Here is a 23090-nt window from a genome sequence, read left to right as displayed (position 1 = left end):
TAAACAATCTAAGATTAACTCCTTAAATTCCCGCTCCGATGGGGAACTTACTACAGAATGGTAGGTATCAATAATATACCAAACAAATATGATAAGAAATTATTAGTATTAGATTCAATTATTAGTGCAGTTTATCAAAAAATAGGCCACAATGTTCTCTCTCACAAATAAACAATAACACTTGTAACACGATTGGATCGTGTTGGGTTCGGTTCCAGTTCGGGGCAGCCGTTCTTATGGCCTGCAGGGTCTAATTCTTGTTCGAGCTAACCATTTTTGTGACTGGAAGAGTCTGATGCTTACCTGATCCCATTCGGGATAACCAATTTTTATAACTCCGCTGGAAACAACTCCTGTTCAATACGGCTTACCTGTGGTGGATTTTAGTAATTGGCATGGAGAAGACATTCGCAATACAAATGATAATACTACAATAGAGAGTGCGCAAACCTCCCAAGTTGGATCTCGAACCAGAATACTATTTCATTGAGGTTGCGACTGCGAGTGCCCACCATCCTTGCCACGCCTGCTGGTATCAGTGGAATAAGTGCAAGTCATTAGACATAACATCCAGCAACTCTGTAGTGATTGTGCAGAAATACTGTAAAGGTAATTGCACATAAAGAAATAGATAGTGTGTAAATTTTATTCGCTTAACACAGGTTTATAATACTTACGTTAACAACATCACAACATTTTGTTAGTGATTTATTTAACATGTACCAACACACCATAAGCCCAAAACTTTATAAATGTGTAATTTATGCGAAGAAATTATTATATATTTTCATTTATTCTTTCTTTCTTTAAGGAAGATGACGCACTACGAATGCCGGCTAAATTTTATATTACGCAATGCACTAGTGTTAAACACACGCCATTTCGGTATCACACTTAACCACACTATAAATTGATGTATTTTGGGGGGGGATCATGTAATCATTCTTACGAAGAAGATTTCTCCATGCTTCTTGTTGCTCGTTGGACAGTCATTATTTAGCTTCCGTGGAAGTTATTACCTTTCAATTCCAAGTGGAATTCACCCTTTTACTTGTGTAGGTTCCTTAATCATGCCTCGTTGCTTACATGATTTCACATATTAAACGTTGTCTTGGTATACGAACATAGATTTTGTATTAATTTTATGTTTATATACCTGCGCAGATTTAGCTTATTCTCTTCATTATCAAACTTATTAAATCTTGAAGGATTGCGAGGAAAAACTTTGATATTCTTCTCGGGCGTCACTGTAGTAGAACCAATCAACCACCATAACCACTTAGAGTACCTTTCGCGGCTTTTTTGCCTCAGCGTCAGTATGTTTACGCTGAGCATGCCAGAAAAGATTTTATAAATATTCATAATAAATATCCTTCATCAGAAATACAAATATCAAAGGGTGTTAAATAAGTTCACCATTAAAACAAAACAATTAAAGTGTTAAAAACAGTAAAAGTATTTTACGATGGCATTTGAATTCAAGGGACTATTTTTTAGATTGTCATAACCACTATGCACCTCCTTTGTTCGGTGGACAGGAAGCACGAGTCATCACTCACAGGGTTGCCAACTTTTACAAAGATAAAACCAAAACACAGTTTGCGTCGACGAACAGTACATGAAGCCTCATTCCAATTCAGCCAACAGTAACTGGGAAATTTTAAAATGGAATGGGAGTGAGGGGGGCTACACACTCACAAATGGCGTGCGACATGGACGATGATCTTCTTTGAAGATTATCAGAACCCTGGGATCTTGAGTTTCCTCTTCTTAGAGTTATTTTTTTTGGTTATTATTCCTCTTCTTTCTTCCATTATTAACATTTGATCCATTATGGTTCATTAACACTTTACACAGACGTAGATGGGCTTTTTATTTCATGGGATATATACTTTAAATGGGCTCTCCTTTTGTATGTGTAAATATAAGATTACATTTATTTTCATAATACAATATTTTAATATAAGTTGAATAATATTGATTATCTATTACATTTTCATTTTATATTATATCCTATTCGTATTCTATTTATTAACATCAAACCAATATATTTCTTACATTATTACTTAAATCATAATTTTCAATTTTTTTTTTGTAAGTATCTGACTCGTGTTTTAACATCTTACACTAAAGATAATTATCATACTGAACACATAAAATTTTCAATATTTTGAGAAAAATGACACATGAAATGCAAAAATAACCTTTTCATCAATATATGCTTCCTTATAACTAATTCTCAAAATAACTCCTAATAATGTAATATTTCCATTCTTCAAACCTTTAAAATACAACATTTAAACAGCACTATTAATTAGTTAGTTAACTTCAAACACAATGCAATAATACAGTAACACGAATATATAAAATGAAATCTTTTATTCGTAAACAAATTTTTAAAACATATTACATATTAAAAACTTTATTTTACACAATATTGAGTAATATACGTTTTGTCGAGATTTAATAAAATTTATCGGCGCCTTAAAGATTCACAGGTAAATTTTTACAACGTAATAATTCAGTTATGACTCTTTCTGATCACTCGACGGGATCTGCCTGGCTAAATTTCGAAGGAACCTACCCACAACGAATTATTTGTTCTACCACCCCGAGATGAGGCCGAATTAAAGAATACAAGGTTAAAAACTTAAAATAATAAAGAATGGGATTTACCAAAATAGCTTACTCCGAGCATTAAAAACATGTTACATTACCCAATACATATAAAGAGGGGGGGGACCTCATCTCCATGACTTGGCATATTTCTTTGCTGGTTTTTCCATTGCTTTGGAAAAGAAATATCAACGGCCATCTGGAAGTCGCATAGCGGGTCACAGATGCCTGCATATATCATATGAAACGATTTTTTTTCACATTCCTTGTACTTGTTCATTTAGTGCCACATAAGGATTCTGTAGATTTACTAACGCAAATTCCAATACATCAGATGAGCATAAATTTTTACAGTACAGAAAATTCAAATACTTATCAATATCTAGCAATTTCTCTAAAATTTTATGTATTCGTTGGTTATTACTTCTCGATTGAACACTTTGAGATAAACATACTGGTGTTGTAGTTAATGCATTGCAAAGAACAGTTTCAACACTGCTTTCTAGATCTGAATTTTTAAATTCGTTTGAAATTACATCATGGTATTTCTCAGAACTATGTTTTACTGCTAAATCTAACCAGACTTTACGAGTTTGTTTCGTAGGTTTCCACACCTTAAGTCTATCCAATGAATGTGAACCAATTGATTTACCAGTTAAAGGATCTAACAATTCGAACACCTTTTCTGAATTGGAGGGTTTGTTAACACAAAGATAGGGTCCTTTGAATACATTGAAAAATTTGGAAATTTTCTTGTCTGTTGCGGAACTTAAGTTTGTCTGTTTCAAAAAACCAAATCATTCACCTGTATTTTGTGTTTACTCTCCTGTTGTGAGTTATACCTTTCATTTCGCTTTCGGATCACTTCTTTTCTTTTAAAATCTGCCATTACCAATTTATTGTCCCAACTTTCATTATCGTTTTCGTTCGTATCATTCGTAAAAATGCCAAAATGTTCGAAGATAGGTTTTTCAGCCTGTATGTTCAAATGTAAACTGGCTGGACTCGCGCCAAGACTGCTAGATATAGAATAGTTCAGCAACACAACGACTTGTGGTATAAATTTCTCCCAAGAACCATGATCATCTTTACAAAATAGTCTGAACAACCTGTTCGTGTCCCGATGGATTCTCTCCACCGCGTTCGACGCCGGATGGTAGGGCGTTGAATAAAATATCTTAACACCATATTCTTCCATTTTCTGTTTGAAATTTTTTTGAAATAAAACAACTACCATTGTCCGCCAATATACCTGAAGGTATTCCTAAGTGCACAAAGTACAATGTCTCCAAACATTTGACTACGCACTTCGTAGTAGCGTTCCGGATCGGATAAAGAACAAGGTAGCGAGTAAAGACATCCAAAACTGAGAGTATAAATTTACACTTTGAGGGAGATGGCACAAGAGGTCCGATAATGTCAATCGAAATTAATCTCCTAGGGCCTTTCACCTGTATGGTTTCTAAAGGTCTCGCCGGGGGTCGAGTATCGACTTTAGTTCGTTTACACTCGAGACAATCGTTAATATAGTTCATCACGTCTCGCCGCATAGATTTCCAATAACAAATCTCGCTGATGAAACTTACTGTTCTTTCGCACCCGAAATGTCCATGGTTATTATGCATTTCTTCAATTACCAGATTTACTAAAGATGGTGGGATGCAAATTCTCCAACTATTAGGAAAGTGAAAGTTCTTATACAACAATATACCATTTTCTAGTTTGTAAAATTTTTCTACATTTCTGTTTTGCATCTTACTGTAGGGATCATTTGGTTTCTCTAGGAATTTAATGATTTTACTGTACTCAGGATGTTCCTTTTGTTTTTCAGTTAGCTCTCCTGGTGTGAGGTTTCTAAAGAATGATGGAAGTACTTCTAAATTGTTTATGTCCAAAATTTCACTAGGAGGAGCTAAAACTATCCTGGACAATGCATCACTAGCCACATTTTCACTACCTGAAATGTGCGTTATTTCTAAATCAAATCCCTGTAGTTCAAGACTCCACCGAGCCAAACGAGAGTTCCAATGGCGAATTTTATTCAAAAACACTAATGAGTTATGGTCTGTGTAAACTTTCACGTGATGGCCATATAATAAATGTCCCCATTTACGTACGGCTGTAACGATTGCATACGCCTCTAATTCTGTGATAGTGAAATTTCGCTGTGCACTATTCAAAGTTTTACTGTAGAAACCAAGTATGTGTTTTTCACCGTTAACTTCTTGAAATAATATACTCCCCACTGCTACCAAGGAACTGTCTGTCACTAGACAAAAATCGTGATCTAACAGCGGATGATTTAACAACACTTCTTCAGCTAACGATGCTTTTAACTGAGTAAAACTTTGCTCACATTCGTCAGTCCAAACCCATTTTTTATTCTTTTTCAGAAGTTCAAACAATGGATTAGCTAAATGAGCGAAATGATATACAAATTTAGAACACCACTCGAACAAACCTAACACTCGCTTAAGTTCCTTTACATTTTTGGGACGAGGCAATGTTCGAATTGTTTCTACATACGACGGATCCTTTTTCACGCCTTCAGGTGTGACTACGAAACCAAGAAATTGAAAACTCGTATTGCAAAATGAAGATTTCTTTAAATTTACAGTCATATTAGCTTCTTCCAATTTTGTAAACAACAAATTCAAAATTTCTAACTGTTCATCGAAAGAAAATGTTGGTACAGAAATGTCATCGATGTATGTGACTAATTTATCAAATAATGCATGCCCTAAAACAACCAAAAGACAAGCCATTAATCCTACACCTCCATTTGCATATCCAAAAGGAATAGATGTAAATCTATACATTTTCCCATTCCATGAGAATGCCGTATAATCTCTACAATTTTCAGAAATTGGAACTTGTGTATAACTTCCTACTAAATCAATGTTTGATACGTATTTAGCACCCTGAAACTTTAACAACAGATCATCAATTTTATTTACCTTTAATTGTTTTATTTTTACATGCTTGTTCAAGACAGTTAAATCGACTACTACTCGCATTTTACTAGTGTTTTTCTTTGGCACGCAAAAGATTGGGTGAGAATGGATTGACACACAAGATTCTATTACGCCACATTGTAACCACTCATCGATTTGCGAATCAATATGTTCTTTAAATTTATATGGTAATGTATACTGCCTTTTAACCAAAGGTTGATCAGTGTCTACCTCAATTTCATATTCAAATTTGGTACAACGTCCGGGAATATTTTTAAAAATTTTCCTATGTTTCAACAACAATTTGAACAATTTCTCTTTCTCAAAATCAGACAATTGTGCTTCCATAACCCTTGCCCGTATTTCTGAAATTGGAACAAATTCACTTTCGATTTTACTATCAAATGTATTACAAACTGCAGCTCTATCTAACGATTTACAATGCGATTTTTCGATCTCACAGTCTATTTCTGAAATTTGCTGTGAATAGTAATCAAACAAAAATTTATCTTCGTTAGCAACTTCTAGATTTAACACTTTCATTTCTTTTTCATTACTACAAGAATTACGAACTTTATTATAAGCTTGATCAGAAAGAACAACATGATTAACCCATTCTTTTTCTAAATTTTGTTTTTCACTGACCAAATTATTTACTATGGGACACTCTGCATTTACTTTTCCAATCTCAAATAAAGTTTCTGATTCATCATCGCTGTCGCTAGTAACATTCATTTTAGCTTCAATACCAACTTGAGATACAAAATTTACCTTCTTCTGTACATCACCTTTAGTCAGAATTTTTGTAACTTTCATGTTGTCAGCTTGACCACCTAGCATAGGTACGTTAACAATTTCTCCTTCCTTTTCAACCGTAATATAATTATCACCAAAATCTATCTTTGCCTTGGATTGTGTGAGAAAATTTCTACCCAATAAGCATCCAGTATTTAAATCAGAGACAACTAGCACACGTACGTCAAAACTAACTTTCCCTATTTCAATACACAATATTGTTTCACCTTGCACCTGTTTCTTTTTCTTACCTGAAAAATCCACCAACAAAATATGTGGAGCTGGTCGCAAGTGAGGGTGTGATATGATTGACGCTATACGTTTCCATGTCTCTAACGACAAAATACTAACCGAAGCTCCAGAGTCACACAAGGCTACTACTGGTTGATTTAAGATCTATACTTTTATTTCAGCTGACCTAGCTTGACTATTAAATTTCTGTTCTTCATCACTACTTTCAGATGAATCAGTGTCCCAGCTTACAACATTCACTACATTTTTTCCAATTACAACAAGCTCGCATTGCGAATCATTGAGTGCATTTTGACTTTCAGTACCAAACTTACCATTTACATTACCAACTCTGCCAACCGCACTCGCGTTGGAGAGCAACTTTAGTTTAAATGTTGATCTTTGTTTTGTGGAAACATAACTCTTGGGCTACAATACGGAAATTGTGGTGCAGATTGAGTATATGTAGACATTGGCTGTGTTCGGTTCATACCTTCATCATGGTTACTATTTACAAAGCTCACTCTTTCGTTTTGATTTGAATTTTCATACTCGTTATCATCTTCGTAATTACTACGATTATTACCCTGACCTTCATTGCGATCATTATTCCTTCTGTGATTATTCTTACCTTTGTTCCAATGGAACTTTCTCTTGTTCGGAGTTCCCTTTCTTCTGGGTCCGTCAAACTTACCTTTACCTGAGTTTTTGTGGTTTTCATTACCATAATTTCCCCTTTTATTAAAATTCTCGTAATTCCCTTGCACTTCGTCTACCTGATTGACACGTACAGTTCTACCATGAAAGTTGTTTCTATCGTTAGTATTTCTGCTGTCATAATACAGTGCTTCAAGATTTTGTATGGCTGTTAAAAATGAACTGAAATCTAAATTTGGGAACAACGCTAATTGTCGTCGGTAAGAAATAGGGATCAACTGTTTAATTGTATTCACAATAAAAGTATCCGGTATATTAGGTGACAAACCACGTATCTTATTGAACCTTTTGTGAACAAGACAAATTAAGATATGTTTAAGTGAATCCCAAAGTAAAGTCCGGGTAGGAAAATTTTTGTCCACGAGCTTCCACGTCGAAAATGGCCTGAAACAAGGAGATGCGTTGTCGCCATTATTATTTAACTTTGTGCTGGAATACGCCATAAGGAAAATCAAAGATAGCAACCAGGGCCTAGAGTTGAACGGCATTCACCAGGTTATGGCATATGCTGATGATGTAAATTTAATAGGGGATGATAGGAGAACAGTAGAAATAAATGCAGAGATATTATTAAACGCTTGCAGGGACATGGGTTTAGAAGTAAATGCAGAGAAAACTAAATACATGGAAGTGCGTCGGGACCGTAATACGGCAAATTGTGGAGGCGTTAAAATATTAAATAATGCTTTTGATAAAGTGGATACTTTCAAATATTTAGGATCAATTTTAACAGACGAAAATCATATTCACGAAGAAATTAAATGTCGACTAAAAGCAGGGAATTCGTGTTACTATTCGGTTCAAAATCTCTTGTCGTCGCGAATTCTGTCGAGGAATTTGAAGCTTAAAATATATAAAACGATAATCATGCCTGTTGTTCTGTATGGTTGTGAAACATGGTCGCTTACTCTGAGGGAAGAACATAGACTGAAAGTATTTGAGAACAGGATCCTGAGAAGAATATTCGGACCCAAGAGGAACGAGAATGGGGAATGGCGGAAGCTTCATAACGAGGAACTACATAGTTTATACGGTTTACCCAACATTGTTAGGGTCGTCAAGTCTAGGAGGCTTAGGTGGGCGGGTCATGTAGCTAGAATGGAAGAAAGTAGAAACGCTTTCAAAGTCTTGACTGGAAGACCAATCGGAAAACGACCATTAGGAAGACCTAGGCGCAGATGGGAGGACAATATTAAGATGGATCTCGCAGAGATAGGAATACAAAGTAGAAACTGGATGCAATTAGCTAAGGATAGAAGTCAGTGGAGAGCTTTTGTGAACGCGGCATTGAACCTCCGGGTTCCATAGGCCATAGAGTTAGTTAGTTTTTTTAGTGAACAAAGTCGGTAACAGTACCATCAGTTTTTGGGTTGAACGCTTGCGATTGCAACACTGAGAGTTTGCTTGCGATGACTTGTTCAGAACCAAATTGAGCTTTGAATTCTTTAGTGAAATCTTTAAATGAACGAAATGTACCTAATTTTGACTTGTACCACTCACGAGCGTTACCGGTAAAAATAAACCCTAATACATCTAAATATTGGGATTCAGGTACGTCTACAGCGTGCGCTGCGATCTTAAACTGCTCTAAAAACGAAGTTGGTGACTCATCATCTTCTAAACCAGAAAATTTCGGGAACATTTCGATGTCACCGTGACGCAATATTCGTCGTTTAGCCCTTTTTACGTCACCCCTTTCTGATTTTCTCACTTTAATACGCTTCTTTAGTTTTGTTGTCTCACTAGCTGTCGAAGAACTGCAATCTGTTTGGTTGTCACTACTCATTTCTTCCTTACTGCTGTATTTTGACTTACGGCTACTCCTATCATCACCGGATGTACTTAATCTACGCCAGTTACGTTCACTCCCCTCTCTGCTAGCATGTTCAGTCAATGAGGTTAACTTCGTTTGGGTTTCATCTACCTTAATTTCTAAACCTAACAACCTGTCACCTAACAAAGCAATATTTTGATTCATATTGACGACGTCAATACCGGGAGGGATAGTGTTCTGTGATAGAGTATCAACCCTACTATGCAATACTACGACATTTCTTTCTAACTTATGGGTCGTATCATTTAATCCCACTAACATTTTTTCTTTATTTTCTAAATTATCTTCAATTTTATTTACTGACCCCTCGATTGCTTCAATTTTCTCAAAAGCTCGGTCCACCTTTTCTTCACATTTACCCAAATCGACCGTAATGTTCTCAAGTTCTTGATAATTCTGAAGTGTTTTCCCCCATATTTTCTCACATTTATCATTTACCTTCTCACATTTCTCGTCTATTTCTTTCGATATTTGTTCATATCTACCTACACATTCCTTTCTAATGATTTCTAATTGCACCTCAAGTTTATCGTCAATCTGCTTTTTTGTTATTTCAGAAACTTCCACTATTTTGTTTTCTAAAAACTCACGTACATTATTAGTTTCTTCAACAACTTTTTCTATTTTTCCTTCCAAAGATTCATTTATTTCAGCTATTTTATTTTCTAATGATTCGCGTACCATATTAGTTTGTTCACTAACCCTTTCAATTTTGTGTTCTAAAGATATATTACTTTTTTCTATTTTATTTTCTAAAGATTCGTTGATTTTTTTCAATTTTGCTTTCTAAAGACTCACGTAAATTTTGCATTTCAGTTTTATTTGCTTTAAGTGCGTCCAGCACTAACTGAACATTACTGTCATCCATTTTTCATAATTGCAGAAAATCTCTAAGTACGAGTCAGATACTTTATACCTTTACGTTTCTACACATAAATCACTACTTTTTACATGTACGGTGAAGGAGTTCTGTCCCTGTTCGGGCGCCATTTTTGTAACACGATTGGATCGTGTTGGGTTCGGTTCCAGTTCGGGGCAGCCGTTCTTATGGCCTGCAGGGTCTAATTCTTGTTCGAGCTAACCATTTTTGTGACTGGAAGAGTCTGATGCTTACCTGATCCCATTCGGGATAACCAATTTTTATAACTCCGCTGGAAACAACTCCTGTTCAATACGGCTTACCTGTGGTGGATTTTAGTAATTGGCATGGAGAAGACATTCGCAATACAAATGATAATACTACAATAGAGAGTGCGCAAACCTCCCAAGTTGGATCTCGAACCAGAATACTATTTCATTGAGGTTGCGACTGCGAGTGCCCACCATCCTTGCCACGCCTGCTGGTATCAGTGGAATAAGTGCAAGTCATTAGACATAACATCCAGCAACTCTGTAGTGATTGTGCAGAAATACTGTAAAGGTAATTGCACATAAAGAAATAGATAGTGTGTAAATTTTATTCGCTTAACACAGGTTTATAATACTTACGTTAACAACATCACAACATTTTGTTAGTGATTTATTTAACATGTACCAACACACCATAAGCCCAAAACTTTATAAATGTGTAATTTATGCGAAGAAATTATTATATATTTTCATTTATTCTTTCTTTCTTTAAGGAAGATGACGCACTACGAATGCCGGCTAAATTTTATATTACGCAATGCACTAGTGTTAAACACACGCCATTTCGGTATCACACTTAACCACACTATAAATTGATGTATTTTGGGGGGGGGATCATGTAATCATTCTTACGAAGAAGATTTCTCCATGCTTCTTGTTGCTCGTTGGACAGTCATTATTTAGCTTCCGTGGAAGTTATTACCTTTCAATTCCAAGTGGAATTCACCCTTTTACTTGTGTAGGTTCCTTAATCATGCCTCGTTGCTTACATGATTTCACATATTAAACGTTGTCTTGGTATACGAACATAGATTTTGTATTAATTTTATGTTTATATACCTGCGCAGATTTAGCTTATTCTCTTCATTATCAAACTTATTAAATCTTGAAGGATTGCGAGGAAAAACTTTGATATTCTTCTCGGGCGTCACTGTAGTAGAACCAATCAACCACCATAACCACTTAGAGTACCTTTCGCGGCTTTTTTGCCTCAGCGTCAGTATGTTTACGCTGAGCATGCCAGAAAAGATTTTATAAATATTCATAATAAATATCCTTCATCAGAAATACAAATATCAAAGGGTGTTAAATAAGTTCACCATTAAAACAAAACAATTAAAGTGTTAAAAACAGTAAAAGTATTTTACGATGGCATTTGAATTCAAGGGACTATTTTTTAGATTGTCATAACCACTATGCACCTCCTTTGTTCGGTGGACAGGAAGCACGAGTCATCACTCACAGGGTTGCCAACTTTTACAAAGATAAAACCAAAACACAGTTTGCGTCGACGAACATACATGAAGCCTCATTCCAATTCAGCCAACAGTAACTGGGAAATTTTAAAATGGAATGGGAGTGAGGGGGGCTACACACTCACACACTATCAATAGAAATTATATATACGTTTATATTTATGAGAACATTCAATAACTATAATGGTACAGTTCACTTAAAAGCGGACTGTAACAAAGATATGAAGTAATGAGAACAATGTATTTATGATTGAAAGTTACGTTGGAATCTTCCTGCACATCCAAAGATCATACATTACATAAGATCACTTCCTCTGCAAAATGTATCAGAAGCTCTCTGGTAGTACCAAATGCTACTAATTTGTCAGAACATTGTACATTCTTTCGCACAGTTTCTGAATGACTTAATAACCCTGGTCGATTTAATACGCAGTAATCGGAATAAATTATTGAAAACGTGATGAAGGTGAAAATATAATTTTCACTTATTATATTAAGTACTTGATATGTTGAGTAGTAGAGTATGAATAATTTTATTGTTCTCTATGGGATAGTTATTAGAAACATGAATAAATTGACTACATACTTATTTCCTAGCCTGTCCAAGACTTTATATTATTTCAATTTAATGAATTTATTGTTGTATTCCCATTGTTGTTGTATTCCCATGTAAACAATATGTAACATTTGTTTTATTCTTGTATTGTCATGCAAGCAATATGAAACATTTGTATCTATGGCAGTGCTTTAAGTGATAATAGGACAATATGTTTGTCAGAAGAACTGGGGGAATGTGTTACGAAATTTTCCCTTAGTTTGAAATTTTTATTTTTGATACTGACACATGTTAATAAAAACAATGAATTGGAAGAAGGAAACCATGATTGGAATTTGTGCACTACTCAGCTAGAAAATGTGATGCATTTTGAAGTGACAAAGAATGCAACTAAAATATCTTTAATAAAATTAAGCTTAAATACTCTTATTTCCTAAGTGAAAATGCAGTGCTCAGTTTAGAAGTAGAGATACAATTCAGTGACAACACGAGAGAATTTAAGTTATGTGGGATAATTTATTACATTTTGGTACGTTTCAGGAACAAAATACGGTAACTACATACAATGAGAGTTTGATACACTGGTTTATAAGCTTTCGGATTTAGTATCCTGTGCAACCTCTCATCAATATTCTGTGAGTATTACTACATCTAAGCGTCAGAAAGATTGGTCAAAAATGTTAAAATTAACATTTATTGCAAAAAAGCACAAATTATAAGTTTTGAATAAGAATGTAGGAAATAGATGAGGTCTCTTAATATGTCTATACAATTTATAATTTTTTTCAGCTTATATGTAAGTAATAAGATGCTTCATAAAATGCTGTTTATGAAATTATGTTTTTGAAAGTTTTGATTGAAATGAATGTTATGACATCCAATATCGATATCAGCTATTCTATCATATACTGTAATTTATTTTTAATTGAATACTTAATATTCTATAGGTTTAAAAAGAATCGTACAAAGGACAATTTACATCAGAGGAGTAATGAAAATTTTCCGGAAAATTATTAAACGGAAAACGTTTCGTTTCATAAAAGATTGTTTCATTTGTTCTTAAATCGTTGCTGTACCGTACTCTTTATTTGTAATAGGCGTTTTGTTGAGAAGGTAGTTTTATATAGTGAAAAATCTAACAATTTGTCTTTTTAAAAATATTTAAAAAATTAATGTACTTTTTCCATAGAACTCATTTCTGATTACAGAAAATCATAATATGGACGTTTTATCAGTATTATACGCGCAGTACAATGTTTCCTCATAACTTTACTACTTTTCTGCTGTTACATACCGGTAGTTATCTCTCATATAAATAAATAGAACTAATATAAAGAAAGTTTTTGATTACTCAAAATTACCACGTTTAACTGACGTAACTCATTTAAAAAACTATTGAATTCTTTTTAGAAACTACAAGTTCAAAAGTAACTTAATTTTAATTTATAAAATAAAGAAATTTCTTGCTTTTTGGTTACGTTTAAGTATATAATTATTGTGTTTAATTATTCTTTTATAAAATTTGTATAAATTATAACTATATATCTTTAATACAAAGTTTTTTCTGACTGTGTATTTTTTAAAAAAAAATAGATTTATATTAATGAACAAGATTTTCTACTACAGTATCTATCTATCTATCGATATATATATATATATATATATATATATATATATATATATATATATATATATATATATATATATATATATATTCGAGAGAGAGAGAGATAAAACTTTGTTCCAAAGTTAGAAATTTCGAGGGGTCCGTATCCGTTTCTCGGTTCATCCCAGTTTGTATAGCCATAAGTAAAATAATAAGGAAATTTTGTAAAGTTTTTTCATTAGGTAAGACTTAAGGTTTACTACTTATTTTACCTGCACTTTACACACGCAAGAACACCATGTAAATTTTTCATTATGAGTACGAAACAATGCTTGAAAAGTTTCCAGCTATAAAAGTTGTTATTGGAAGTTTTAATTTTCTGTCATTTAATATTAAGCATTCAATCTATTTTATAACCTTATGTGTAGTTAATTCTTGATCGTGGATATTAGCTTAGAACGGAAAATTTTGCGGAAAAATGAACTGAAAACAATTTCACTTCACATCAGTAATCAGAAGTGCATCATTAAGTCTTAAATTTCCCTTGAAATGCTGTAACACAAGGAATTTGAAATTTCAGTAACTCTTAATGTTGAAGTGGATTAAAATTGGTATGGTATACTTTTCATCTCTCGGTCCTGTTGCGACAGAGACACTTTGATGTTGCTGAGGATGTAGATTAAGAGTAGAAGACAAACTGAATTGTTCAGGTGCTTAGATCAATGCATGCATCCTGTAAGTATTACGTGAACTAATAAGTTCTTGTTAGTCGTTCTGTGTATAATGTAAATATCATTAAGGTTAATATAAAAAGACGTAGAATAAACACTTTGGTTGATGTTGACTTTAGGATCCTATTCAGTACCAATACTGTATGAGATATGAACCTACAGCTTAACGCGGAATTCAAATTACATGAGCTCCCACCAGAAATTAAACCCGGTCCTCCCGCGTCAAAGATGCGTTCGCTAACCATATACCCACGAGGAAGCTCTAATAATATATTGCACAATCTGTGCATGTTCAATGTGGCAATTGTATTTTCGTTTAACATCCGATGAAAAAGAAAAATATCACTAAGAACTCATTGGAATGATAGCCTTATAATAATGCATTTCATAATCCACGAATATTTAATATGAATAGGATATCCTGGAATGGCAACTCCATGTTCGGCAAGATTTTACGTAATAGTTCACATCTTCGTAGAGTTCGCAGCAAAACACCTGCAACGTAATTAAGTTTATTGTGAAGCGACGAAGTCTTTTGCTCCAAAACAAGTGTGCGAGGAGAACGCCGAGGTTTTTCCTGGCGTGATTCGTGCCACTTAGACGTTATGTTGATTCCCTGTTCTGTTAGGCATAGTTTCGCAATAAACTTACATGCTCATATTGCAGGTTTTCTGCTGCGGACTGTACAATCTGCTCAAACCTTGATCAACCTACACTTTCTGTGATTGTGTATTGATAATGAGAATTTAATTGAGGTACTTACTAGATATCTCAAGCCTTCGTATAGATGAAGTAGTCTTGATGCAAAACCTTCTCCAGAACCAGCCAATAGAAAATAAAACTGTAACTGGCATGCTCAACCAGTAATTGGCAATGATAGCTACCAGAAGTGCTCCGATTACTTGTCCTGCATACTAGAATAAAATAAAAACACATTTTTCTCTATACATTCCATCTTGTTTCCGTTCTTTTACATAATTTCTGGGAATAATTTTCTCATTTTTTCTACGTAGTAAGATACCGAATTTTCGAGTGTTAGGTCTAGTCGTGTTCAAACAAAAAAAAAAAAAAAAAAAACTGTCACATACATGCGTTGTGTAAGTGCTTTACAGAAAATAAATGACATGAAAGAGGATTTTATTTACAAGAGGTGAAAGATAACTTCCACCATGTATGTTGATATTGACAGAAACATGCCACTGAAATTATAAATGTTTATCTTGAAAATCTACTTTATATACACAGTCAAGTTTTGATTAACTTGTGATTTTAATCATAATTAATCAATAAAATGGGGTTTGGGACAATTCTAAATATGTTTTATGAACTTTTTTTATAGTTCTTAAATTATGTGGTACAGTCAATTTAGTATTTTAGTTCCTCCATTTACAATATTCTCACGCTTAAACACATCCAGCTTGTATCTTAGAAGCTCCTTTTAGAAGTATCTAATTACGTAAAAGTATAAAAATATAAGTAAAAGTATAAAAAGTAAAAAAGCGTAAAAGTGTAAAATTTATTGTTTGTGATTTTTTACCGTGATAATAACAGCTTAACACTAAACTAGCTTCTATACAGAACAAAAATAAAATACATTTTAACTGCTACTACCTAAACCTATAACAGTTAAACTGTTTGTGTATTTAACCTTTTCGAGTTTTTAAATTAGGATTGACTGGACGGTGAAACTTAGTAATTTCATTGATTGATTGATCAGCCGTCTAATGGAACGTCAGAAATTAGATTACCTTCTTCGAATAATACCAATGCTCTGAACTTACTGCTTATGAGAGGATGAGAAATTAAAATCCAAGAATAGCAGCTGAAAGCTTAATTATATTTCAAAGAACAAGAGAAAGCTCGATATACTGTAACAAAAGAGAAGAGATTGGGTTGTGAAGGAAGTTAAATAATTTAACCATTTACGTAATTCACGTTGCTCGTTTACACACCTGTTATACCATTCCTTGTAGAAACGTTGACAGCCTGTTTTGACACATCAACGAATCAGACAACTTCGTTTACTGTATGTTCATGGACAGGTTCAAACATAGTGGCCTCTTTCCATCATTATGTCATAACTTTGCTTCGACCCATCCCAACGAGCTGTTTCCTTACAACCAGTTAACATACTCATTCCAGTCAATTGCAATGGTCGTGTATTAGCAGAGATGAAAGCTTAATCACGTGCTATTAGTGAAGTGTCAGCTCATCATCATCATTAATCGTTTTTCTCATTTCTGAACGTCGTGAGCCCATTGACTTCGATAATCACACCGCTAATATACTATCACCATTTTGAGCAATTCTCAGCTTTTCTGAAGACAATCTGAAGATGTGAACTAGTTGTGTGTTTTATTTGTCCTATCCACCTATGAGAAGTTCTTTTTCGTTTTCTCGTGCCCTTAATTTTGCTTTCATGATGGTTTTGTGTATATCATCTCTATCTCGTCGTGCCATATACCTGAAGAATTGGAGAGTTCTCCTGGTGACTCGAGAAGCCTCAGGCTCCTAGTGATTCTCAGAAATCTTCAATTCCGTGATGATAGATAAATTAGTTTTTCTTGCCGTCCAAGTATTCACCACTCTACGCCAATACCACATTCCGTATACATCAATTCCATCTTTATCAGATTGCTTCATAGTCCAAGTTTTACACCTGTACAAGAAGACAGAGAATACTAGGTTTCGACTAGACGATCCTTGGTGTGTTTTTGTGATTGCTCGGTTCTTCCAGACCTTAGTGTTTGCATGGAGACACGGCATGATTCTTCTTCCGATCAGTTTTTCTCTTACTGTTGACCCAAGGTGAACAAGATCATGTACGATCTCGAACTCGATCAAACAGTCTCTGAGTTGAACCTGTGCTGTTAGATCGATTACCACCATCCTGGATTTACTGAGGTTTAGTTCTAGTCTGTATTGTGTAGTAACATTCTTCAGTCTTGGAAGCATCTCCGAGAGCTCTGATTCACTGGTAACAATGAGTGTTGTGTCACCCAAAGCGCAAGTTGCTGTTTTTATTTCACTAACTGATAACCCAACTGGCCAATAATCAAGTGGTTTTTATATAATATATTCACTGTAGATGTTATACAGTTGAGGAGATAGCATATACCCTTGTCTAATGTTACAAGACACGCTAAAGAAATCTGAGGAAACTCCATTTAACTTGATGGCTACTCTGTTGTGATTGTAGAGACCTTGTATCAATTACTTCAATATGGAGGGACACCAGCATTATCTAGCACTTATCACAACATGTTCCAAGCTACACAGTCCAATGTTTTCTTATAATCAAGGGCCACGGTGGCTCAGTGATATAGCGTTCACTTCTAGTGCATGGGATTCGTGGTTCGATCCCAGTTTGCGCCAAGTGAACTTTGTGGTGGACAAACACCGTATGCGTGGTGTTTTCTCGCGGTTCTCCCGTTTCCTCCCACTTTCTTCATCCTACCATTTCCTTCATTTCTCAACATCACCGCCTCCTTTAAAATAGCCGGCATAACCGTGGGAAGTAAAACTTAAATATATCATTTCCTTTCATTTTTTCTTATAATCAAGAAAGTATATAAAGACAGGAAGTGTCAGCTATAACTAAATAAACGAACCAACGCTACTTTTGGATGGAGCGACTAGTTTGTAGAATGGTATTCTTATCTATTTTAGGGGCATAAAGCTCATTGTAGTTATATGGCGATGTACATGCAACGAAGAGCTTATGTTAATCGATTTTTCATAACCATCGCAGGCTAGTTTCTTCATATGTCATGAACAATCTTTATATATAAAAGAAACCCTGAGGAAATAAGTATTTCAACATGTTTTTGGTATTTGACTTCGAAGGAAAGATAAGAGGCGGGAAGGAAAAGGGATGGGGATTAAAACTGTTATAATAAGATGTCAATCCTTCGAAATATCTTAAAGACATCAAACTTGGTATTCGGATTCCTCATTTAAAATAATTAGATACGTCTTTCGGCGTGTTTTCATATTTGTCATAGAAGGGAAGAAAAAAGGCTGAAAGAAAGAGGAGTAGGGGTTACAATTATTATAATAAGATACTAATATCTCGGAATTTTTTAACATTAGAGACATGAAATTTGGTGTTTGAATACTTCATTCAAAATAATTAAGTACCTGTTTCATTTTTTCTACATTTGTCCTAAATGAAAAGAAAACGGGACAGGGTCCCAATTATTAGATAGATAGATAGACAGAAGATAGACAGGAAGGCTAGAGATGTGAAATTTGGTGTTTGTACTTTTAATCTAAAACATGTTTGACCTAGAATGGAAGAAAAAGGGAAACAGGAGCTTCCTGATGTCCATACGAGACGCCAGAATTTGTTTTGCGAGGACTCGAGTTCAAACAAATTTTGTACGAAAGATACAGAAGGTGAATGCAAAATATTGCCACAGCAACACGTGGGGACATTCGCTAGTTGTAAAATATGACATTAGTAAAATATGGTAGTTTACTCGAGGGTTGTGTCTTCATTTCTCAGACTTCTTTTTTCGAAACCACAAGGCGATTTTGTTATCTTTCGCAAACTTCACTCAATGAGAAATCTTATTGATGATCTATGGCAATATCTTATATCATGCTAAGAGTAAAATAGATAGCACTAAAATTTTCTAAAACGTTGAAAATAGTTACCTGTAAGGCATCAAAAAGAGTTTTTGGAAGTAGTTCATCTACAATGCTTACGTCCTTTACAAAGCGATTTAGAATTCTTCCTGCAAATAAACTGAAGAATTAGAATCAAATATGATTATCATTCTATAGATAAATATTAACAAAGGCAAACCTAAATCATTTATATCAATAATACTTACGTGTAGAAAAACATAATATAGTGCTGAGAATTTTTATTCTAATCACGATTTTAATATTCTGCAATTGCTAAAGGTCACTTAACTAGCAAACTGAGTAGTTTCCATACACCTAGGTCCATTGTTTACTTTTTTGTCTTCTCATCTAGTCATCCTTAATATTCTTCCTATTTAGTTTCTTTTATTATAAACAAAATTTCTTCTCAGATAATATCAAGCAGATTCTCTTCCTCCTTTTAATTACCTTTAACACAGTTCTTCTGTCTTCTAGTCTTCCAATATTTCTTCATTACTATCTGAACTACTTTGCTCCTTTTAGACAGTTTTCCTACTCCCATACTTCGAAAGCCTCTAAGTGCTGTTAATTATCTTTTCAAAATATCCGTGTTTCTACACAGCAGAGTACAATACTTTGCAAGAAATACTGCTGGTCAAAAAAGTGTAGAATCGGTAAGACTTTCGGTCGAAAAAGTGTAAAATGTTATCCTGAGTGATTTTTTCTTGGATTTTCCTCATTCACACTAGGTAAATGCCTGAATAGTACCTAATATATAGACCGGAGACCGCTTTTTTCTTTTCCCAATACTTTTTCTTTCCCTTTCCACAGATAGTGTGATCGCCGATGGACATCATTCCTCACACGTGACAGACTAACATGACCATAGGTGCCTAGAGTCTAGAAATCTAATTCCTAATCCTAATTCTAATCGTATTCTTAAAACCTTTCTTTGAAGTAAGTGATTCTTGCAAGAACTGCTTCATGTTTTTTTTTTTAATTACACTTCTCTCTGTCTTTCTTTTTCGCATTTTAACTATCAATATTAGTTCCTGATACCATATACTGAAAACTATATGGTTGATTAAAATAGGTTCGTTCTAATCAGCACAACTTGCTCTTCTTATGTTTATTGTTATTTTATGTTCTTCATACTTTTATTCTTAATTTATCTAAAAATAACATGCTAACTTTCGTTTCAATTTCCGCAACACGACGTACAACTCCTGTAAATCATATGCAGTTAATTCTTCATCTTCTTCGAAAATATCGCCTTCTGTATTTACAAAGTTCTTCACTCATCATCAGCACGATTCCCTGATTCCAGGATATTGTCGGGTCTGGGTGTGCATGAGGCCTCTCCGACGATTTATTTTACTCCACCATCCTTTTGCTGAAATTTCTTCACTTTTAGTCTTTTTGTCCACGTATGAACTTTGTCTTGCTATCTGTTTCCTGTCATTTTCATGTACAAATCATTTACATTTTCTTTTTAGGTAAGTGTTCTTCTTTCTTCCTTTTCACATATTTATACCAACACATCCTAAAATGTTTGTATTACTCTGTTTTAGTATTTAACAATGTGACAGGAAACATACGTATCGATTTCTCTTTCAATTATATTTTCCTTTTACCTTTCTTTTCTCATTCTAATTCGATTAACTTATGTTTTGATTCGTGGATAAATTTATGATGAATCTCTGATATTTTACAGTGCAATTCAACTTTCCCTTGTACTTCAACTAAATTTTCCCAATATAAAAGGCCATATAAAAAGTCTAAGCAGTTTTTTGCTACATTTTTGAACAAAAAAGTCCTTATTGAAAATCAATTTTAATCAAGTACATATTGACCATTATTATCTTATGACATTTTTCTGGTAGCTTCATAATTCCATCGCTGTAGAAGGTCTGTGGTTTATCATAGAAAAATTTGGCCAAGTGATTTTCAGCGGCGCGGCGCTTCGGTAGGCCAATTTTAAACCATCAAGAGAGTTTTGCAGAAACCGAAACAAACGGTAGTCAGACGGTGCATTTTTTATTCTATTTGTAGCGGCTCATTAGAGGTGATGAAAATTGGGTGAAATACGACAATATCAAACGCAAGCGATCATGGTCAAATGCTGGTGACCCTCCACAAACGACTTCAAAGCCTGGATTATCGGCAAACAAGGTTATGTTGAGTGTTTGGTAGGATTGGAAGGGAATAGTCCATTATAAACTGCTGCAACCTGACGAAACCATCAATTCAGTCCTGTATTGTGCACAACTCGATCGTTTAAATGAAGCAATCCAGAAAAAGCGACCAGAATTGGTTAAGAAAAAGGAAGTTGTGTTCCATCAAGACAATGCGCGGCCACACACATCTTTGATGACTCGAAACAAATTGATGGAACTTGGTTGGGAAGTTTTGATGCATCCACCGTATAGCACGAACCTTGCACCATCTGATTACCATTTGTTTCGGTCTCTGCAAAACTCTCTTGATGGTAAAAAATATTGGCCGATCGAAGCGCCGCTGAAAATTACTTGGCCAAGTTTTTCGACGATAAACCACAGAAGTTCTACAACAATGGAGTTATGAAGCTACCTGAAAAATGGCAAAAGCTCATAGATAATAATGGTCAGTATGTATTTGATTAAAATTCATTTTCAAAGAATTTATTTGTTCAAAACTGTACCAAGAAACCGCGGAAACTTTTTGTATGATCCTTTATTAATTTAAAACACTTTTAAAGATCAATAAACATTGCACAAACATCATTGCCTTCTGCTGTTTGTGCCTCCCAATTATCAATAGTAACTCAATAGTATAATGTGAAGTGTTCCTCTCGAACTTGTTCATTAGATCTGGAATGTTCTGTGATATATTCAAAGTTTATAGTTTGCTACATGTGGTATAAGATTAATTATTTTATACTCTCTACACCATTCTGGTTTCGATTTCTTAACCAATAGTGTTATTGGAGTGATGTCTTCGTCACCTTCCCTTCTCACATATTTCATTTCTTCATTTGTCATATAATTTGATCAATTATTATATCCTTTCCTTTTATATTCCTAATAATTTTAATTAATATATTATCCAGTTGCTTTCCTAGTCTTCATTTCGCATACAACTTTTTAAAACTCATTCCGAAGTATTCTAAATTCGTTCTCATCCTTGCTAACATTTTCTTTCTTTAGAATTTATATACCAACTAACAACTATCATGTGAGTCCTCCTTACCTTTTTCCATCTTCCTACAAGTGTTAGTACTGGAGGCTGTTTTCTTACTTTTAATTTTCTATTCTTATCGTTGTGTTTTTCTGTTTCGTATGAATTTCTGTTTATTTGATCTTCGTCTATATTGTAACGTTAGCTTACTTTTGTTACGTTCCGTGATTCAAATATATTTGGAGTACTCATATAATCCACAAGATTCTAAAATTATTTGCACTACACAGTTATTCACTTTACAACATATATATTCACTTTCAAAATATATAATATCGTCACATTCAAATATCATACAATCAATTTTCACAACATAGCAATTCATTATGTTCTATCTTTTTTACATTGCCATAGCAACGACATCAAAAAGATAAACAGGTCATAGCAACCAAATTAACAAAATAATTTTAATAAGATACCAACATTTAAATTATTTCTTTATATCTTTCTTCTTAACTAACTAACTAACTAACTAACTCTATGGCCTATGGAACCCGGAGGTTCAGTGCCGCGTTCACAAAAGCTCTCCACTGACTTCTATCCTTAGCTAATTGCATCCAGTTTCTACTTTGTATTCCTATCTCTGCGAGATCCATCTTAATATTGTCCTCCCATCTGCACCTAGGTCTTCCTAATGGTCGTTTTCCTATGGGTCTACCAGTCAAGACTTTGAAAGCGTTTCTACTTTCTTCCATTCTAGCTACATGACCTGCCCACCTAAGCCTCCTAGACTTGACGACCCTAACAATGTTGGGTAAACCGTATAAACTATGTAGTTCCTCGTTATGAAGCTTCCGCCATTCCCCATTCTCGTTCCTCTTGGGTCCGAATATTCTTCT

General features: G+C 34.3%; 1 protein-coding gene across 1 annotated transcript in view; it reads right to left on the bottom strand.

Annotated features, from left to right (window-relative positions):
- LOC145693403 (ATP-binding cassette sub-family C member 4-like) overlaps positions 1-23090 on the bottom strand; it is a 242808-nt gene that overhangs the window by 73978 nt on the left and 145740 nt on the right. Inside the window, exons 16-17 of the mRNA XM_081769370.1 lie at positions 19084-19163; positions 15188-15338 (exon numbers count right to left, since the gene is read on the bottom strand). Of these exons, the coding sequence (XP_081625496.1) occupies positions 15188-15338; positions 19084-19163 (231 nt within the window). The remainder of the gene's footprint in view (positions 1-15187; positions 15339-19083; positions 19164-23090) is intronic.

This window comes from Thermobia domestica, chromosome 8, assembly GCF_964235325.1.
Source record: "Thermobia domestica chromosome 8, izTheDome1.hap1.1, whole genome shotgun sequence".
Lineage (NCBI taxonomy): Eukaryota > Metazoa > Arthropoda > Insecta > Zygentoma > Lepismatidae > Thermobia > Thermobia domestica.
Note: the sequence above shows the minus strand (reverse complement) of the source record. Positions and strands in the feature narration are given on the sequence as shown.